At 41.2% G+C, this 22,387-nt stretch overlaps 1 protein-coding gene across 1 annotated transcript; it reads right to left on the reverse strand.

Moving 5' to 3' along the window:
• Positions 1-1,159: 1,159 nt before the first annotated feature.
• Positions 1,160-21,764, reverse strand: znf281b (zinc finger protein 281b). The gene is made up of 7 exons (XM_088323964.1): positions 21,620-21,764; positions 16,441-16,947; positions 15,098-15,208; positions 12,006-12,129; positions 8,006-8,089; positions 7,801-7,919; positions 1,160-4,766 (listed from the first exon to the last, which is right to left on the reverse strand). Exons 2-7 carry the CDS (start codon positions 16,876-16,878, stop codon positions 3,150-3,152), a joined length of 2,493 nt encoding a protein of 830 aa, XP_088180090.1. The 5' UTR covers positions 16,879-16,947; positions 21,620-21,764; the 3' UTR covers positions 1,160-3,149.
• Positions 21,765-22,387: the final 623 nt, after the last annotated feature.

Consider the following 22,387-nt stretch of genomic DNA (forward strand, 5'->3'; position numbering starts at 1 on the left):
AATGACGACTCACAACACGTGGTAAGCTTTCTCTCCTGGCTTTGATCTCTTTGATCTCCGGCAAAACGAACATAAAATGCAACAGAAACAAAATGGAAAATAAATCCAAACAGCTTGCCAACATCATTTTTGCCGCTCCATGTGTTCCGTTACTCCCCAAGCCTGCACAAAATGGGAGTCATTTTATTCATATTTAGTTTCTTTTGTCTTTCATGAGCATATTTGGTATTGGAGTCATCCAAAAATCATTGAAAGTAATCCAGTTAAAGTAACCCTAACCAACCCTGAGTATAAGAAGAAAATGATCATTAAAACCAGCAAAATAATTGTCAGGATTAGGGACCACAGAATTATTATGCAATTTACGATACAATAAAGCCTCAAAATCTAAAGCGCAAAGTAGCAAGGGATTAGTCAAACCAAACAATGGGAAGAATAGCAGAAGTAGCACCATCTTGCGGTACTGTCAAGATTCTTTTTTTTCCGTTTCAAGTCGTGCTGCATTCCAGAAAAGTGGGAAGTTCGTTTTTCAGCCTGATACCATCTGAGTAGGATAATCCGACTTCCAATTTTTCTAGAATGCAGCAATATTTGCTGCTATTGTCAGGACCGGAACGGAAACAGGACCCACTCACGTAACGTACCACAAGTTTTATTGGAGGAAGAGAAAGGGTTGGACTCCCGATTCGGCGAAAAGCAGGTCGCTCTGAACACGGAAGTGGGACTTCCGTGGCGAGTGATAACTGTGTCGGGAACGGAAAAAACCGGGTCAGTAGCCGGGATAGAAGAGCAAAAACGTGGTCGGGATCGGAAACAAGTCGAAAGCCAGCAGAGGAGAACAGACGTGGTTGGGATCAAAATAGGTCGTAATTCGGGACGGGAAAGCAGACGTGGTGGAGATCAAAACGGATCATAACGGGAGACTAACAGGAGCAAAAAAACAGGACGCGCGAAAAAGGGCTTGCCACGTAAAAACAGATATTCGCAGACGGACCGACAAAAGGGGACTGACAGGACAGAGCCAATCTGACAAAAAGCTGCAGCTGGTGCCACACGGGCGGGACCAATCGTACATAAGTACCTCCCAAAGAGCTACCATTCCTAAAAACTGAACCACCAGATTTTCTTTCCATCCGAGGGAAAAAATATGTTACATGTCTTGTTTTGTAACAAAAGTTTTTATTGGCTTCTCTAATCCGTTCATCATCTCAATAACAGGTACAGCCCGGGAAATCATGTCACGAGGGTCTAAAACTAGCCAGACAAAGGAAAAAGGGGGAGGCTTCTGCTACAACATTTGGTATTGAGGTGACAGTCAGAAATAAAAGCCATAAAAATCATGCATACCTGATACAAAAAAAAAAACGTTTTTAGTGTTTTTGTACATTTTGTAAACAATATCCTTCTAGAGGTCATATCAAAAAACACATTATGGCAAGTAACAAAAATAAGGGATATAACGAGAAAACCCAAAAAGTCCTACTAGGCATCTAGAATGCAACACTGCTTGGCATGATTCGTTTTTTTTTTACATTAAAAAATAATACAATGACCCACCCCGAAAAAATACATTTTGCATTTTGACAAGTCACTTGCTCTATCATTGTAAACACAGGCAGTGTAAAATAACCGAAAAAAAAAAAACCCCGCTAATCTACAAATATTTCCACTACATACAATGAAACAAGTGTCCCTGCTTTCTTTACGTGATATGAGGTATATTTAAGTCAATCTTGTCGTCTTTTTTCGTCTCTCCATTTTTGTTTAAAAAAGAAAAAAAAGCATAGTGCGTTTCGGAAGGAGGCGGCTGGTCAGTCAAGTTTTATGTTGTTGTTCCGACCTCTCACAGCTTGGCAGTCCTGGAAAAGCGGCGGGGGAGGGCCGGGACAAAAAAGGGGGGGATTTTTTTTCGAGGGCTCGCAATACGGACTAAACTCAATATCAACCCTGGCTGCCGGGACACAGAATGGCTTCGACCGCGGAAGACAAAGAAGGCCATTGTTCGTCGCCGAGACGGCTGCTGCTGCATATTCAGGAGGCGCAGTTTGTATAAATTAACTCTACAAAAGGTGAGCGGTGACGAATGGAGAATAAATACAAAGTCCTAAAAAAAAAAACAAGTTCCAGCATCTCAGCCAAGCTCTAGAAAAACACTTAAATACCAAGAGCCACCCCCTCACAAAATTATGGCATATTCACTTGTTGTTTTTTTTTTTACATCACCCGACAAACCGCGTTAAAACAACAAAAAAAATCCAAAGAAATGCCCGTTATTACCATCACCCCACCCGCCCTCATCCCTTGTTCACAGTTTTCTCCTTTTAGCATCAGAATCACAAATTGAACGGGTTATTGTTGCTGACGATATGTTTCAGGGAAATAAAAGTGCTTGCTAGATTGTTTGAAAAAAAAAAAAAAAAAAAGCGAGGTGAACGTGAGTTTGCTTGTCATGTCAGTCGAACGTGTCGGGTGGATTTCACATTAAACGCGCGACAGTACCGTCGTTTGGACTCGACGCCGTCGTGACGAGTTCAAAAAAATAAATTCAAAGCTTTGTCGTTTTCAAAAGGTACATCTGTAAAAACTGTGCGAATTGCATCTCATCATACAAAGTCTTATTACACAATTTTGCCTATTTCCTGAGTTCATACATTTCTTGTAACAGACAATATATACTTTTTTTTTTTTGCCATTTGAGTTCTGGGCTTTCCCTGCCACAAGTATTGTTGTTTTTTTTGAGAGTATCAACAATATGACTTCACGATGAATGCTGTGATGATTGGTAAAACACAAGGGTTCCCAAAGTAATTCAAAACGAATGCAAGTTCATCATCTCTACCCTCAAAATGTTTTAAATTACGGTTAAAATCTACGGTTGACGATCATATTCATATATATAAAAAATTCATTATTTTCCCCCCGACAAAATTAAAGCGACTAAAAGACGTGAGAGAAATTTTAAGAAATTGCATTTTAGGCCATGGTAGACCCTCCCTGGTCATATTTGCATCAACAATTAATGGCAGTGTTTTAAAAAAATAGTTTGCTACAGGAACAAAATGGGGATGAATAGGAGGAGTGGGTGGAGGTGAGCAGGACAACAAGCGTGCTCCCCCCTGACCCCAACCGGGTTCCACTTGGCTCGACCCTTATCTGAAACTTTGGCTTGTCGGGGTTTTTGATCCTGTACTCGCTGGCTCGCCGACTTCAGCTAACAAGCTGCTATACCCTGAGAACTCTGAGACGGGAGTCCGTATTCTGTGGTCCACCTCGGCCCCGGGGTCGCTGCCGTAGCTCAGAGGGGTGCGGCGTCCCGACTTGAACTGGGAGCCGAAGGCCTGGGCGAAATTCTCGATCTGGTACGTGGTGGATTCCTTGGGCGGGTTTAGAGGCGAGAGGTCCGAGAAGCCGGAACCGTTGGTGGGAGCGGCGCTCCCTCCGCTCTTGGCTTGTTGTCCCTTGGAGTTATCGGCCTGGACAGTCAGATCCTGGGGAGGTAGGTTGAAGGCTCCGGGGGAGTGCTGCTTCTCCAGTTGCTCTGTCAGCTCCTGAGAAGGGGTCAGCTGCTGGTGACTGGTAGAATCCAAAGAGAGGTGGAAGCCCGCCTGGGAGGGGGATCCCACGAGCATGCCGTAGTGGGACTTGGAGGAGGCGGAGGAGGAGGCGGACGAGGGGGCGGCGATGGGCAGCGGCGAGGAAACGGCCGGAGGGTAGCCGCAATCCAGCGGCGAGGTGCTGTATACGTGCTTATCCGAGAACAGGGGCCCCGTGGGGCTGGAGCTGCTGGACAGGAGCGGGAAAGGCCCCGTGGCCCCCAGACTGGGGAAGGGCCCGCTGTGGCTGGTGCGCTCCAGGGCCTGCAATAGGAACTTGGAGTACTCGCTCATCACCGCCGTTTTGTCCCCCCCGTTGACCGCGTCGTCCTCCAGCTCAGGGGTGACGGGCGCCGCCGGCTGGAGGTCCACGTGGTGCGGGTGATCCGACAAGTCAAAAGCCACGTCGTGGTGGTGCCCCCCCTCCGGTTTGTGACTGTAGTGTTCCAGCAGGCTTTGAAGAACCTCGTCCGGGATGCCCGACTTGTCGTGTTTGAGTTCCAAGGGGGACGCGTCCAGCATGGCCAGGGTGGGCTCGGGTCCCAGGGAAACCTGGATGACGCTGCCCCCTTGCGCCATGTGGAGCGCGCCGTAGTCGTTGGTGACGGCTTGGAGGTAGCGCCGCTTTTTCACAAACTGCATTGCATCGTCGTAGTTGCTGCTGGTGGTGGGGCCCTGCTTGCTTCCCCCGGCTCCCTGGAGCAGGCCCATGTTGTCCAGCCCGGAGGTGTCCACGTGATCCATGGAGCTGGCTTTGGGGCCCAAGACTTTTTGTCCCTCGGCACCGTCTTCAAGAGAAAGGAGGCCCTTATCCAAACCCTTGCGGCCTGCTTTTTTGAAGACCAATTTGGGAGAGCGCCCCTGCATGGCCGAACTCGACGGCTGCTCCATGCTGTAGTCCTGCAGGCCCATGTCGCGCGCCATAGCCGCGGAGGACGACGTCGCCATGGATGCGGCGGACGCGTTTTTCTTCCTTTTACGCTCGCCGCCCTCCCCATTTTTGGCCTTGGCCCGTTTGCGCCCGGAGGTGGTCGCGGTTCCCTGAGTGAGTGAATAGCTGCCCTGGCCGAGCTCAGCGTCGCCGAGATCCAGCATGTTCGGGTCCAGGCCCTTCTTTATGGCTTCTCCGCAAGTCCGCTTGTGCTTCAGTAACCGGTCTGTTCTTGAGAAAAACTGTGAGATTGACAAAGCGACAAAATGATCAGACACAGTGACCCAACTTCTTGGCACAAAATTGCCAAACTTGACCCTCCCAACATGATAGGCATATAATCTTTTTGGTAGTCAACGCATGGTTTGTACACCTTTTCATGGCCAAATACAAGCACTCTGAAAGGTAATTTTCCAATTTCTCCATTACCATAAAAATCAGGTGTGAATCATGTATTTTGCAGAGCCGCAAATGTATCTGCGATTTACATATGCAATTTTTAATATTGCGTGTGTATTCAATCATGAGAGATGATTTTTTTTTTATCTTAAAAAAATCGGGAAAATTTGTTTTTGAGACAAATCTCTCACCACGTAGGTGTAGGGTGAAAATTATTGTAATTTTTAGCTTATATTTTCAGTTGCATAAAGTTCTTCCCATTTTAATTTATTACTTGGAAATGTGACCTAATTTTTAGCATGGCCTATCATAAATGTGCATAATTGATGAATTAATCCTTGCACTAAAACACATTTCATAGTGCCCCTTTTAGGTGTAGTATGAACTGTCCTCTTGGGCTCAACCTGTAGCGTAGCGATAACCCTTTATAAGACAATGCCATAAAAACTAATGCCAGCTGCCGTTTATCAAGGGGAAGGAATGCAATGGCAAACTGGAGCCACCAGAGAGCAGTATCTGCATCATCATTAAGCAGACATGGCAACAATTTCAAGGATTTACAAGCACTTCACACAACATTGAAGAACTTTCCAATCCTTGAATACAAAACGTTTCAATTCGGGCATCCATCGCATCCACTACACAGCATTATCTCCAGACAGAAGAGCAGTTTCAGCGACAGACTGCTGTCACTGTCTTGTACTACGGACAGACTGAAGAGATCTTTTCTTCCTCATGCCATGAGGCTCTTTAACTCTACCCAGCAGAGTAAAAGCCCACAGTAAACCACACCACCTACATTGCATATTACCGAATCTTATTGCAATATGTATTCTGTGTAGCACTATTTAGTTATTCTATATAACACGCTACAGTGGGCATTTGCACGTCACACTGGGTATTTGTATATTGTATTCTTTTTGCTTTATTATTGTATTGTTCTCAGCTCAGGGATGCTGCTGGAAATGTGAATTTCCCTTCGGGGATGAATAAAGTATATATCTATTTTCAAGGATTTCAAGCACCCGAACGAAACTGGTCTGTGAAAGACGTAGAATCAAAACAATGCATTGCAAGTCCTCATCCCCATGCCAAATCACATAGAATAATTTAATTTTAGCAGAAGACTAACGTGATGAAATTTAAGTTTCCATTACAATTTCTTCAGATTTATCGAGGCTCTAATTTTTCTTAGCTGTTCGGATGCACATTACAGGATTTAGACACCGTCTTGTTTCTGGCAGTACCAATTGACAGTGAAACAACCAGTTGAGATATAATTGATGACTAATTGTGCATGCAAAAATAAATAGTCGTTTAAACAGTACGCAAAATTGCAGTATTTTTTCCTGGTTCTGACAAACGCTTGTGCGACCTAATCTTGTGCGACCAACTAAAAAAAACGTAGTGGCACTTTATTGAACTTTTAGGTAGCGCTTCGATGGCAGACACTCGTACACCTTTTTCATATTTCGGGATCATTTTCCTCTTTGTCTCGATTGTTGTTGTCACTGTTTTCCACTTTTCCTTCCCCATATCACTAACTTTATGGAGATCCATTATAATAAAAAAAAGTCATAAATCACACTTAAATTCAATTGAAAGTCGATGGAATGAACGGGAAGAAAAAATCGGGCGAGAAAGGAGCACGAGGACACCGCACAGCTGTGGGCCATTGGGTGGCTACCCCTCCATTTTTCATTTATTTTTAAAATGTAAGCCGACTCGGATAACAGTTTTGCGATTTATAGTTTGGAATTCAGTTTATATGTAAGTACATATGGCAATATACTAAACCAGTGTATTTCAACCTTTTTTGAGCCAAGGCAAATTTCTTTTTATTGAAAAAATCTCCTGCAACACCGTCGTTGCATCTCAGGTAACAGTGCAGTGGAACCTCGGTTTTCGAACGCCTCTCAGTTCGAACAAATCGGTTCTCGACCAAAAATTTAGAGAAATTCTTGCTTCGCTTTTCGTTCAAAAAATCGGAGTTCGAACGCCGGTACGATGCTGAGCGGCGTACGGGTGTAGATTGCCCTCACCCCTCGTGAAGAACTGTTGTCACGTGAGCGCGCACTTCTTTTTGCTTTCGTATTTAATATCGCTGAGTGTTTTAATCCCTAATTATGCCTCGGAAGAAGTTCGGTGCAAGCAGCAAAGTTGCTACAGTTTAAAAAAGAAGAGTAGTGCGTACAACTATTGCATTTAAGAAAGAAATAATAGCAAAATATGAAGAAGGTTTGCGAGTTTCCGATCTTGCTATACATACAGCATGGCTTCTGCTGAGCACCACAAAGGTAAGAAATCCTATTCATAATTCTTTTCTTTATCCTTTACCGCTGACCACTTTTTGTGGAGACCCGGGTGCTAAATGACGTGTAAATGACCTGATTTTTTTATTTTTACACGTTCATGTTAGCGTAATCTTTCGTACGGAAGATTACGCCACACGAACGTACGATTAGCCTGGGTTAGCTTCATGTTTACGATCATGGTAAACATTCAACGGTGTTGGAACGGATTAAAACGATTTTACATTACTATTAATGGGAAAAACGATTTTCCGTGATCGACCAAATCGGTTTTAGAACAGGGTTCTGGAACGGATTATGGTCGAGAACCGAGGTTCCACTGTACATCTAAATGAAAGATAGCTTTAGCAAGACCGCACAGGCACACAAATTCAACAATTAGCCACAGCACAGTATGAGGACTAATTACTGTGCCGTAGCACAGTGGTTGAAAAACGGATTTTTTTTACCAGCATGCATCAAATTTGACCGCATTTGTGGGTAAATTGGTCAAAATCTTAAACCCTGCTTTTTAACAACCTGTGAATGTCAACTCGAAATCAACAGAATTTCCCCCAAAACATACTTGTTGGCATGTATCGCATCGATATGGCTTCTCGCCACTGTGCGTCCGTTTGTGTCGCTCCATGTGGTACTTCTGGATGAAACGCATGTTGCATTGGTCGCAGCTGAAAGGTTTCTCACCTAAAAAAGGGAAAAAAAGGCCACAATGGGATGAGATTCATGCAGAAACGTCGACGTGAAAGCCGATGAGAGTAAAGGCAACTCACCGCTGTGGATCTTTTCATGCCGCTGCAGCAGGTACTTCTGAATGAAGCTCATGTTACACTGACTGCACCGAAAAGGCCTCTCACCTGTGCGATCAAGAGTACAATGGTCCCTCCAACACATTAAATACAGCACAACTACAATAGAAATTGCCTCTTTAAATGGCAGGGTTTCTACACCTTTATCATGGCCAAAATCAAGCACTTTTAAAGCACTTTCAAGGCCGATTTTTCCAGTACCCTTAAGTGGAAATCCGGTCTGAGTCATGTATTCTGCAGATCCACAAATGTATCTGCAATTTACATATGGGATTCTTAATCTTGCGTGTGCATTTACCAAGACATAAGATTTTCAGATCTTAAGTTGTGAATGTATTTATGGATTTTAACTATACGTGTGTAAATATTTTTGGAATCAATCTCTCCCCAAATACAGTAAGTGTCAGGTAAAAATGACGCTAGTATGTAGCTTAAATTTTCAGTTGCATGATGTTCTTCCCATTACAATTTACTTCTGGGAAACGCCATCTCAATTTTTGACATGGCCCTTAACCATTGTCCTTAAATGATATAAAATTATTACACTAATAAGCATTTCATAGTGCCTTGCTTAGGTGTTACATGTAGGAAACCCTTGGCAAAAAAATTATAGTTAAACCAGTCATCTCTGTGAGTTATCTTATGATATGACTGGAAAGTGCTGCCTCTCCCATTGTGAAGAGATGTATCTCGCACTCCTGAATGCACCTCTCCTAAAGCACCAGTAGGTGCAACGCCATACAATAGCAGCTGCCTTGTCATGCTGACTTTATTTTTCTTCATATAATTTGTGGTCTGTCGAGTCAGACTGCTGAGAAACATGGCAAGAATTTCAAACATTTTCAAGCACTTCACCCAAAATTCAAGCATTTATCTTACCTTGAAAATACAACATTAAAATTCAAGCGTTTCCCGGATTTTGAGCACCCGTACAAACCCTGCACAGACACTGATGAGGTGAGAATAAATAGCGATGGATAAAGTCCAGTGCGGTGATTGCCATTAGCGTGGGGAATTTGGCATTGACACCTTTGGCTGCAGAACACCAACAGCGCGACCTTTGCGCACCAGAAACCGTTTTTCGCTTTTCTCCAAGTTGCCAAGCGCCGCTTTTTCGGATCATGTGACCATTTAAGATGGTGACTACCGCTAAAACTGTGGCAATTATGGAGCTGATCACATATTTACCAAAGGAAAACATTGCATAAAATGTCAGCTCTTATGTCTAAATGACAGGGCAACCATTCTGTGGAAAATAGTGCCAGATTGCAAGAGACTTCACATAGTAATTCTTTAGCGTTGTTGTAATTCGTGGTTTGTATTTGCCTGTTATCATTCCTCGAGGATTAAATGAAACTCATGTGACATGACAATGACTCAGATGCTACGGAAAGAGAACTGTCACTGTTTTAAAAATAACATACCCTGCTGTTCAATTCAAATGAATGATGTATGAATTGAAGACTTTGCTTGATTTTTGAGTGATCCAAGTTGAAATATCGTGAATACGTAGTAAATATTGAATAAAGTACTGTCAAGCCTCCCATTTTGCTCATGTATTATATACATAATGGTGGCAAAACAGACAAATTTCTCCTTAAAAGGTGAAGTAAATCGTTTAAGGCAGGGGTGTCAAACTCATTTTAACTCGGGGGCCACACGATAGAACAAACATTCTTTCGGGGGCCGGACTAGTAGATTAGAGCGAAAGAAAGAGAGAGAGAAATAAATAAGAGAAAGGGAGGGAGAGAAAAAGAGATGGGGTGGGACAAAGAAAGATGGAGAGATAAAAAGAAATAGTGAGGGAGGGGGAAAGAAAGAGATAAAGAAAGAAATCCAAAGAGAAAAAGAGAGGAGAGAAAAAGAGAGAATGGGAGGAAGTGAGAAGAGGTAAGCGAGAGAGCGTGAGGGAAAAGGAAAAAAGTAAGAGAAAGCAAAATAAGGATAAAAATAGAGAGAAAGAGACAAAGAGGAACAGAGAAAAAGAGAGACAGACAGGGTGAAATAGAGAGGAATAGAATGAGAGAAAAGGGAGGGAGAGAGGAAAGACAGAGAGAGAACGTGAGAAACAGAAGAGATGGATAATAATGAGAGGAGGAAGAAAGAGAGAGAAAGAAAGAAATCCAAAGAGAAATAGAGGAAAAGGTGAGAAAGAGAGAAAAGGAAATAATGAAGAGAAAGAAAAATAAGGTAAAAGACACAGAGTGCAAGAGACATAGAGGAACAAAGAAAGAGACTGAAAGAGAGAGAGAGTCAGAGAAAATGAAGGGTGGGATGTAGACAGAGAGAGATAGAGAGAAAGAAAAACAAGGTAATGGATTGGCATCATGCTTGCCCACATGTGTATTGTTTGTTTCTATTAGTGTAGCATGAAAATAGTGAAAGTAAGAAGCGACATGTTTCAAGTACAGTCCCAATGCCAAGCCAAACCCCAAGAAAGATGAAAGAAGAGTTTATGCGATCGCGTCTACAAATTTGTTATTGTTTTAAATATAGATGGTTTAAATAATTTGGTTCCAGTTCACGATTGCGTCTCACATTGTTGTTGATTCCTGGACAATTATTTTCAGTTTTTTAGCTAAAACTCTGTGTCTGAAATGTGGCAATATGACTACAAGTTCTAGGGAGGGTCATACTTTTGCTAGGCAGTGTACCAGCAATCTACATATGCAATTTTTAATCTTGTGAGTGCATTTATCAAGAGATGGTTTTAAGATCTTGAGTAAATCGCAAATATATTTGTTTTTGAGACAACTTGGGTAGAGTTGGGTAGTCCCCCTACAATTTAGCACTGGGAAACCCTACCTTCATTTTTTTGCATGGCCCATAATCAGGATTAGGTAGGGTTACTTTAACTGGATTACTTTCAATTACTTTTGGATTACTCCAATACCAAATATGCTAATAAAAGACAAAAGAAACTAAATATGAATAAAATGACTCAATTTTGTGCAGGCTTGGGGAGTAACGGAATACAATGATGTTGGCAAGCTGTTTGGATTTATTTTCATTTTGTTTCTGTAGGATTTTATGTTAGTTTTGCGGGAGATCAAAGCCAGGAGAGAAAGCTTACCACGTGTTGTGAGTCATCATTTTATTCATGATTAGTTTATTTTGTCTTTTATTAGCATATTTGGTATTGGAGCAATCCAAAATTAATTGAAAGTAATCAAGTTAAAGTAACCCTACCCAACCCTGCCCATAATAAATGAAATGATCTGCATTTATATAGCGCTTTTCAAGTCAATGACTTCCCAAAGCGCTTTACAATGCGCTCCACATTTCCCAATAGCGGCCTTGCAGCCATGTAAGGCGCTAACCTGCTTATTGGGGGTATTAGGGGTTCAGTGTCTTACCCAAGGACACTTCGACATGTAACACAGACGAGCCGGGATTCGAACTGGGATCCCTTGATCCCAAGACGAGCGCTCTACCTCCTGAGCTACTGCCGCTATTTGATTGACCTAAAATCCTTGCACTAATACTCATTTTATAGTGCCGTGTTTAGGTGTAGCATGCACCTTTCCCATAAGGGGTAAGGACGCTTAATAGGACAATGCCATACCAACTAATGCCAGTCACCGTTAATCACACGGGAAGAAGAAATACGATAGCAAAGCAAAGCAACCACAGAGCAGTGTCGACGTCATTTTTCACTCCTTGAAAACACAACATTAAAATTCAAGCATTTTCAAGGATTTCAAGCACTTGTTCAAAACCTGCGTTCGCAAATGGCATTGCACGCTCGTGTGGCCAGGCTTAAATGGACAAAACATCTATTTTGACAATCCGCCATTCGAATTTCCCAGCAACGAGGATGACTAAGACATCCGAAACCTATGAGCAATCGTTGAGTCATCCTCGAGAGGTCGACATGACGTGATGCTCCCAGACAGCGCGCTGGATTTTCTTTGCAGCTGGATGTCTGAAAAGGTGGGAACCGCAAGCAGTGAAAGCCTCTCACCTGTGTGTATGAGCACATGTCTGCGCAAGTGATAGGAGCTACGGAAGGCAGCGTTGCAGTGCTCGCAGATGTGCGGTTTGGAGTTGGGGGACAGGCAGGCACCATCCGCATCCAGCATCATGGCCTAGGAGGATATGACATTGAGATTCTGTTAGCTTTGGTCCTGATGAACGCTCTAATCATGACATTTTTTGCAAAAAACACTACCTCATACGAACGGAAATGGTACTCATGTCTATGTTTCTTGCACAATGTTGACTGCACTATGTATACTGCTCACCTTACACAATGTTGACTATCTTTTTTTGCACTATGATGACTATTTTTGCACCAAATGCATATGTTGACCATTTTTTTGCACTATGATGACTATTTTTGCACCAAATGCATATTGCACAAACCCTACGATATCAAACTGAATGTAACATCCTATATGCCGACATTTCTTGGGTAAATTTTGTGTAAATTATAACTATAACCTTATCCTCCTTGTTTTATAACCTTATCTTATTGGGTTTTTTACCTCACTGTGAATGTGTGAACCTGGAGTGTCATGCCCAATTTCGTTGTCACAATATGTTAACCCATTTTGTAACAATGACAATAAAGGTATATTCTATTCTATTTTTCTTTCCTCCACAGGGCCATCACCACCCTAAACAGCCACGCAAGACTGAAGAATATTTATCTTGCCAGTTGTATTGAAAAATGGGTATTCAACAAATAGTATTTATATCTTATTTGAGAATTTTCTTGCTAATTTACATTTTACTATTATTACAATTTAGGCATACATGTTAAGTTTCAGAAACGGGAAATCGGGAGATTATTATTATTATTTGAAAAGACAACAATAAAATTCGTTTTTCAATCTACTTTGTTATTTTATGTTTACATGTGATCATTACAATGTTTAATTAATCCAAATTGTCTGGTGTTCTTTAACATAGTCATATGTAGCACTCTTATTCGTCTGCTGCTCTCAAAGGAATGAGATCACGTTGAGTTCGAGATTATAGAATAGAATAGAATATACCTTTATTGTCATTGTTTCAACATGTGATATATATGATTGCCGAGTCTCGATCAAAGCTTTTTCCGGTGCAGAGCGGCGAAAAAGACGATGATAAAGACTATGGATAATTCGGCTACATTTTAACCGGCAAAACTTTGTTCACATAAACATTTCGGCGACCCAAAAACATAAGAAAATGAAATTTTTAGAAATCGGTAGATGTTGCTCTCAGATTCGGTAGGTGGGAGAATCGTAGCCAAAGCGGTAGTCTCCCGACCAAATCGGGAGACTTAACAAGTGTGATTTAGGCCAATCTCCAAGCACTACCTTGTACATTTTTTTACTTGTTTTTCTCTTTTAAGCTTTCATTATGCATTTATCCTTTAGTAAACCATGGTCACTACGTTCACATCAATGCAAATAAAGATCATTCTAATTCAATTGTAGTATATTTTAATGTGATTTTTTTAAGCTAGTCACTATTCTCTACTCGTTTATTGACCTTTGTCAACTCTGTGCTAAGGCAGAGCAATGAATGTTGATTTATTATTTTTAAACAAGGACACGTAAAATTTGCATTATAATGAAATCATGTGAATGTGTGAGTGAATAAATAATGCACCGGTTGCCAGCACTTTGTCCGCAGGGCTTACCGACCGAAATTCGAGGAGCACAGTCCCTCAAAAAAATGTTAAAAATAGATCCTTAAATTATCTAGCAAAACTAACTCCATGTTCTTCCGCATGAGCAGATAATTGGTATATAAAAACATTGAAAAAAAATAGTAATCTGGTGCTGCCACCTACTGATAAGGATGAATGTTACAATTACTCGGCTGATCAATGGAAGAATTCACAGGTCCTGAACAAATGCAAGCTTTTTTTTTTGCAAATATAAATTTGGAGGGATTTCCTACAACGCACTAGATAAGCTCTCAGAGAACACCAGTGTGCCCCAGCATAATGATTGAAAAACAATGGTCTAGAATAGTGCAATATTAATATTATACATTATTATTATTGAGAGTTTAATTGTTATTACTCAAAGCCGGTGCCGCTTATAACACTATAGTAAAGAGCTAATGATGGCATTAGAACAAGTTTACCACAAGAGTAGTAGCTACACTTTTTTGCAATATCGAAGAGTGGCAGGTTTGCGTTAAAATCAGTCATTCTCGTCAAACGCACTGCACAAGATGTATTTTATAAAGAAAACTGGAGATTTTATTCTTGGGCCGAATCACCTCGTCTACGCATGTCAAATATACGGCTCATGCACAGGACTGGCCCGTTTAGTCTAACCAAGCATAAGGTATGTCAAAAAAGCAAGTCTCTAGGTCATTTCAATAATTTTTGATTTTTTTTTTTTTAATAAATGCAAACAAAATTCTCCTTCAAACCGCTAGAAGGCAGTGTTGAGTTTGTATAGCGTGATGAGTTCAGGCGTAAAGTTGCATTCACTCAACTGTTAAACCACTTAACACATGCAAACATGAAACTATTATCCCTCCTTGTTTGTGAATAAATCCATACATGCAACCATTTGTCATCAAAAACCGGCACGTTACACCGCACACTCTATTTTTACGCATGTAACACAGTCTCCTTAATATTAAAAAAACAAAAAACAAAGCAACAGGACGTGACCATTTTTTACCAAAATAACACTCAAGAAATTGCATGGGATTGTTTGAGGAGCTTATTCACGCACAAAAGACCAGCCGGAGACTAAAATACTTGAGTCAAGATTTTTTGTTGCGGCCTAAATTAGAAAAAGCGATTATTTTCTCTTCAAAAAGCAGTAGACGTTTTTAGGAGGCGAAAGGCGGTGGTCTAACGTGTAAAGCAATAGTGAAGGGAAATTATAAATGTGTTATGCAGAGTTGGTTACGAATGTAAGCCGCATGATAAAGCATATTACTGGAAAACAAATATAAGAATTTGGAGTTGACAGTCTTTTACTGATCCGGGCTGAGAATAATAAGTCTGGATCCAGCCCCAGAGCCAAGCTGAGCTTGATATCCCGGGGCCGAGTCCTTCTCTGAGCATAATAAAAGCATGATATTAGGATGGTGAACCTTTGAAGCATCACTGCGTTTCCTTCGTGCTTTTCCTCCCTGTCCGTCCCCATTGGTCCTTCTCCGTTTGCTGGTGGGATCTTTTGGCTCTTTACCCGCTCGTCCGGACGCCTGAAGACAAACCGTGATATCGAAAACCTCAAAAAGTGACCCAAAAATGACTTTGCCTTTCGTGTAATCACAACAAACAGCAGTATTGTTTTTATTTAACCTGTGGATTTTTGAACTAAGTGATCATGGGTTGTCAATACAAACACGAAATATGTCCAACTTTTGTGTGATTATCAAGCCGAAAACAATGTTTTTTCAGGGCCAACACCAATTATAGCCGATTTTAAGCTTATATTCATTTGCTTTAAAGGCCAATTTTTTTTTAACAATGTAAAAAGAACCTAAGAATCTTCTTTTTCCTCAAACCTGATCAATCAGGGGTTGGCTCCCATACACAGACAAGCGACTGTTGACGGTAAATCATGCGACGATAGTTCTAACCAACCGATGTGTCATCAGGAGTTATTAGGTAACCAACCCCCCCCCCCGGTTCCAACCCCTAATGCCAAGCAAGGAGGCAACTGGTACCAATGTCGTAAGTCTTAGGTATAGAGCGCAGGTTTAGCGACCTCCCTGTCTCGGCGCAGCCACAAAGCTGATCAAAAAGAAACAAAGAATATTTGTTAAAAATTCTGAAAACTATAATAGCTCTCAAACCATTTATAGTAAAATACAATTTCAACACACACAAAACTTTCCCTTAAATAAAAAACGAACAGTGCAGGGAAAAATTAGGTTAATTAGGAGCTTGCGAATGAAAAAGTGTGGGCAGAATGACAAACTTATGTTATGGTACTAGCTAATTACTAAGCCGTCCACTCTTGCGTGCTTTTTATGCCCTCTCTCAATCACACACGCTTTACTGACTAACTTATGTTAAGATTAAGAACCAATATATCAGTCTCCACCTCAACGTGTTTCCCTAAAACAAGTTCAAAACACTGGTTACGCTATCTCTTAATCAAACACACTTTTCAAGCACGGACGTTTAAAAATATCAATATTATCAGCGGTCTTGATTCACAAACGTGTTTGGACTAAGTAAGTTAACAAAGCCGCCAATTTTTACTGTTTATTAAAATTCTTCCTACTCCAGGTCGCTTATCCAATCAGAAAGCACGGGGTGGGTTTTGTCCGAGAGAGAGGGAGGGAATAGAGAGGCTCGGCTGCATCTGTGCCTAAATAATCAGCGCGTCAAATAAATAAAAATGCAGATACCGATATCTGCAAAATTCCCAAATATCGGTGCAAATAATCAGCCTGCCCGATAATTGGTCAACGTCCAAACTCACCGGTTCCCCGAGGGAGCGCACGCTGCTGTGGCTGAGGTCATGCAGAAGCATGTTATGGTGATTTTGATGGTGGCTGTAGGACATGTCAGGCATGTCGGCCCCGCTCTTGCCCGCACCGCAACTCATTCCGATGCCCGCGCCGCCATAGAGAGGCATGCGATAATCCAACTCGCTCAGCCGCTCCTGCTTGATGCCCATGCTGTGGAGGAAGCCGCCCGAATTGGCCACGCCGGCGCCCTGATGGTCCGGAGGCGAGTCGCGCTCCTTCTTGAGGACCATCTCTTGCGGCATCTCGCCCATGACCGACTGCGACGTGAGCCTCGTGAAGCTGGTGACGGGCGGAAGGTGGCTGAACATGAGCATGCCGGGAGGGAAGTTGGGGTCCATGCCACCGTTGCGCAAAAACTCATTGCCAATTTTGTCTTGGATAATACTCATGGTGGTAGTTTTGCCTTGTGTCGGAGCGAGCCAGGCTGATAATTCTAAAGAGGAATGCAGGAGAACACCCTGAAAAAGAGGAAATTGTGACAATTCAGGAGAAAAAAAAAATCATTGATAATTTCAGTGTTTCCCATTGTATAAGAAAATTCTGGTGGGCCACCATGGTTTAATCGGTTCCACCAGTTTAATGAACTTCTATTAAAAATAATATATTTTGGGATCTATTGTACACTATTATAACGGGCATTTGTGTATAACGTGGACCCCTAATTTCTGATTAGAAATCAATATAAAATCTTATATTACTTTTACTCAGCTTTATTATTTACTGTTGATGCAACAGGAATCGAACCTGGTTGGCAGCGTTGAGAGCACGAATTCTACCTACTGGATCCCAGTGGTATAGATGACTTAAGAAAACACGTTTATTGTATCTTATTGTCACACTAATTCTAATCATGGTGCCAGAGACAAATTTGTCACAATGCTTAGAATAGAAGACAAAATAGATGGGCACATATTGATCAAAGATCTATCTTTTTGATTCTGCTGTAAAAATGCACCAGAACAATGTATTTTAATTTGAAATGTACAAAATATCTTCCTTGGTACTATGCCCCCGGACCCCACTGTAGACTATCCACACATGATGGTCTCAAAAAAGTTCTATGGCTTTTATATTAAGGTTTTAGTCGTGTAATATCATTCGACCACTTAAACTGTATGAAGGCAGCAGGAAATTAACACTACCGCTGGTTCTTGTGAAGATTTTGGCACTAGTGCACCTTTAAAAATGACTAAAAACTTCATTAACCATGTCCCACCTTTAAAGACATACCACAACCAATATTTCCAGGTGATTTCTTTTCATACAAAAGTCCGCAGAATTGCCGACAACTGTTTTTTAAAAGGCATACTTGGGTTTTGTAGAATAGTCTTAATGGTCATTGGTGACAGTGTAGAGATTTTCAACCACTGTGCCGTGAGAGATTATCCAATGTCCCTTTTAAAAATTGAAAATTTTATGAAACTTTTATGACTCATTTTCTGCAAATATGTCATTGTCAAGTGTCTAGCTACAACACTGACTGAATATAAATAAATAGACAAATTATACTGTAATTAAACAGTATGTTTAATTACAGTAGTGTCATTTTTTGTTGGTTAGTGGTGTGCCGCAAAATTTTTCCAATGTAAAAAACGTGCCCTGGCTCAAAAAAAAGTTTGAAAAACACTGGTGAAATGAAATGATCTGCATTTATATAGCGCTTTTCAAGACAATGACTTCCCAAAGCGCTTTACAGTGTGCTTCACATTTCCCAATAGCGGCCTTGTATTGCAGCCATGTAAGACGCTAACCTGCTTATTGGGGGTATTAGGGGTTCAGTGTCTTACCCAAGGACACTTCGACATGTAACACGGACAAGCCGGGATTCGAACTGGGATCCCTTGATCCCAAGACGAGCGCTCTACCTCCTGAGCTACTGCCGCCCCATGTAAGTAGCTCTGGTGTAGAGAACATTGTTTACAACAGGACTGAACATGTTATTTCAGGATAAACAAGTAATAAAAGATTTTAGATGAAATGGGGATATTATATATATATATATATATATCAAGGGATAGGCAATATTTACAAGGTATTACTTGTGGACTGGCGTATCTGTAAGTTTCCATTATGGGAAAAAAGTGTGATAAAGAATCATTGCCCTCTACAGCAAAGAGTCGCATATGCATTTTTAAATACCCTTCGAATGCGTGTTTTTACAAATACACACAAGAAAACCAACTTTTTGGTTTCTTTCTCAAATCCTAACATCGAATGAAACAATAACTAACGACTTTTGGTGATTTTATAAGCTTTTTAGAAGTGCTACGAAGGTTCGAGAGTGCCCAATTTCGTTGTCACAATATGTTAACCCATTTTGTAACAATGACAATAAAGGTCTATTCTATTCTATGTCTAAAAGTATGAATTTATGGTCAAAGAATAGTGTCAAATGCACAATCAAATTAAAAGAGACATCCCAATGGCACAAAATAATTTATTAGAAGATTAAAAAAGAAGTAAACGCCTGCATTGACCAGCTGGCAGAGATGGGAAGCTGCGTCGTTGCCGTCATGGACTTTCTGGACAAATTTCAACATGTTACCTAGTGTTCTCTTTTATTGATGTTTACTATTGTTCGTGTACTGTAACTCAATGCTAAATCTATACCACCCTGGTCATCCTGGAAGGGGGATTACAACTTGTGAGCCCCCTTCTCAAGGTTTCTTTTTTCCTCACGCTGAGGTTTTGAGTTTTTCCTTGCCCGCATGTTGGTTTAAGATCAGGTAATGGTGTCATTGTAATCCTGTGCAGTCCTTTGAGACATTTCTTTGATTAAGGGCTATATAAATAAATGTGACTTGACTTGCTGTCTGGTAATCCTGAAAGGGGGATACCACATGTGCCGTCCCTTCTCAAGGTTTCTTCATTTTCCTCATGTTGAGGTTTTTGAGTTTTTCCTTGCCCTCATGTTGTAATAATAGTCTGAAACAATAGCCTTTGCAATAACCTGTGCAGCCCTTTGAGACTCTTTGTGATCAAGGGCTATACAAATAAAAATGACTTGACTTGAAGAAAGAGGTAAAACGACGTGAAATAAAAAGTTAAGGGTTATAGTATACAAAGAAATAACATTTAAAAAAAACACAAAAAACTAAATCATCACTTGTTATCATTGCGCAATCCCTGTCTAAAGCATGGTTTACCAGGTTTTAGAACTTAGAACTTGTTTTAGTCATTTCAAAAACTTGGTTTGTAGCCTTGACGTACTTAAAAGTACATTAGTTTGCATTTATTTTATTGAAATCGCAAGTACCCAAATTTCAAAAGGATTATACTCCATGTTTGTATGTGTATGTTAGACCTGGGTTAGAATATAATAGCGTTGTGTGGAACCCTTACTCAAAGACATCAACCTACTGGAAGGAGTTCAACGTCGGTATACGAAGCGGATACCTGGGATGCACAACTTGTCATATCCGGAAAGGCTACAAAGACTGAACTTAGACTTTTTCGAGCTCTGCAGAATTCGATTTGATTTAATTTTTGTGTTCAAAGTACTACATGGAATGATCAATGTGCCCTTTGATCAATTTTTGAGTTCTGTCGTGTCGATGGTTTACGTGGCCACGGATATAAGTTACAGGTGCCTAGACCTACCAGCAACTTGCATGGAAACTTTATTTCTTTCAGGATACCAAAAATCTGGATTTTTTTGCCTGACCGGGTTGTTAGTGCAATTTCGGTGAAAACTTTTAAGCAAATGTTGGCAGAGATATTTTTTTAAATTTTCTTAGGGGAGGGGGCGTAAGGTGACCAAATTTGGCCATGCTCACTCTCAGCATTAGTTTTGTGTCATGTTTTGATTAATGTATCTAACAATACTTTCAATAAACATTACATTATACAATGTAAGAGAAAAGTCATTACAAAGGTTTTATATTAGTGAGTATTGAGAGTGAAATACAAGTATTTTGCACATTCATCAATACGTGAACGGAAATAAGCAATTTAAAACCTGTTTCGATTGTGATTTTCTAATTTTAAATTTTCAAGATTCTTTCGCATTGTTTACACACCCAATCGAACCTTTGGCCTAGTAAATGTGAATGCCTATAATTTAATATCTGTAGTGCACTTTAATATCTGTCCACGACAGAGTCGAAAATAAGAGTTTGTTTCACAATACCGAGTCCAAAATGTCAATTTAGGAGCGAATCCGCACAATCCTGCAATATTTTAAACCATGGCCTATCAAACGAAAACGCCAGTCTGACTACTAATTAGTTGGTTCGGCAGCTTTCCCCAAACAAACGCGCTATCTCGGTCCACATTCGAGAAAAACGGAACCACGGCACTTACAGGTCATTAAACGAGTTTTAGAAAGCTTCGACGACTCGGTATAGGGTTCGAATCCCGACGACGGAGCCGATGAGCTTTTGTCATCCATAATAGTTAGCCAGCTAGTTAGCATAGCCGCCGACTCACCACAATGAGCCCGGCGACGCATCGTCGCGGTCGCACTCTCGAACCTTCGTAGCACTTCTAAAAAGCTTATAAAATCACCAAAAGTCGTTAATTATCGTGTAACTCGATGTTAGGATTTGAGAAAGAAACCAAAAAGTTGGTTTTCTTGTGTATATTTGTAAAAAACACGCATTCGAAGGGTATTTAAAAATGCATATGCGACTCTCGGCTGTAATTACGGTAATTATATTTTAATGTATCTTGAATTAAATAATGGCCATATTTTGGAGTTTTTTTCCCCACAGATTGAGTAAAATGTGTTCGACTGGCGCTCCGTTTATTGATAGCTAACTTTAGCCGTAATCGCGAGCGGATAATGATTACCGTGCGTGCGGCTGCCTTATAAAAAAGAACGTTCCAGGGTTATTTCGGTTCCACGTCGACTGCAGCTCCAGTGACCCAACGCGGCTAAATAAAAACCAAACCCCGAAGGTTTTATTTTCATGTTTATAACAAACCAACTAGCCACTGGGCTAGTTAGCGCGTTAGCGGTTAGCTTCCGATTGAAAAGCCGCATTACGGCCCGTGCATCCCAAACAATGATGCTGCCTTTCGGGCGCATCTCCCCCGCGGTCGCCAGGCTAGCCTCGCGTGGATTTCGACGGAGTCCGGAGCGAAACCGCGAGGCTGGGTAAGGGGGAAGCCGGTCGGGGTCTCGCTCACCTACGCATGACCGCAGACGGCTGGGAAGGTGGCCGGGGGTGCCTCCGTAGTCGCAGTTAGGGAGCTTTTATGACCAAAACAGTGTTCTCCGGCGGTGGCTGCTTTCTTCCATCTTGTCGTGGCGCGGGGGATTATGGGAACAGCCGGGGACGGGTCGTGAGAGGAGACAGCCGCAGCAGCAGCCTGGCTTCACATGATGACGTCAACATGGCTGCAACGCGCACCAGCAAACTACTACTACTTTACTATCAGGGTTGGGTAGGGTTACTTTAACTGGATTACTTTCAATTACTTTTGGACTACTCCAATACCAAATATGCAAATAAAAAGACAAAAGAAACTAAATAGGAATCAAATGATGACTCACAACACATGGTAAGCTTTCTCTCCTGGCTTTGATCTCTTTGATCTCCGGCAAAACGAACATAAAATGCAACAGAAACAAAATGAAAATGGAAGGAAGTTCTTCTATTACGATATACCACTTGGAAACACCCAAAATAAATGTCCATACATGATGCATATTACAGCAACAAATACAAATATTTATTCAATGCGTGGTCTATTAAGTCAGATTACCGGGGACATGGCAACAATTTCAAGCGTTTACAAGCACTTTGTCCCAAATTCAAGCCAATCCGTGAAAATGGATTAAATTACCAACTTTTTCCAGGATTTCAAGTACCCATACGAACCCTGATTAGAATTAATGCAAAATGAACTCTTAGCAGTTATTATTATCAAGGTTAGGTAGGGTTACTTGAACTG

This window comes from Urocampus carinirostris, chromosome 19 (genome assembly GCF_059441175.1).
Source record: "Urocampus carinirostris isolate Australia breed hairy pipefish chromosome 19, RoL_Ucar_1.0, whole genome shotgun sequence".
Classification (NCBI taxonomy): domain Eukaryota; kingdom Metazoa; phylum Chordata; class Actinopteri; order Syngnathiformes; family Syngnathidae; genus Urocampus; species Urocampus carinirostris.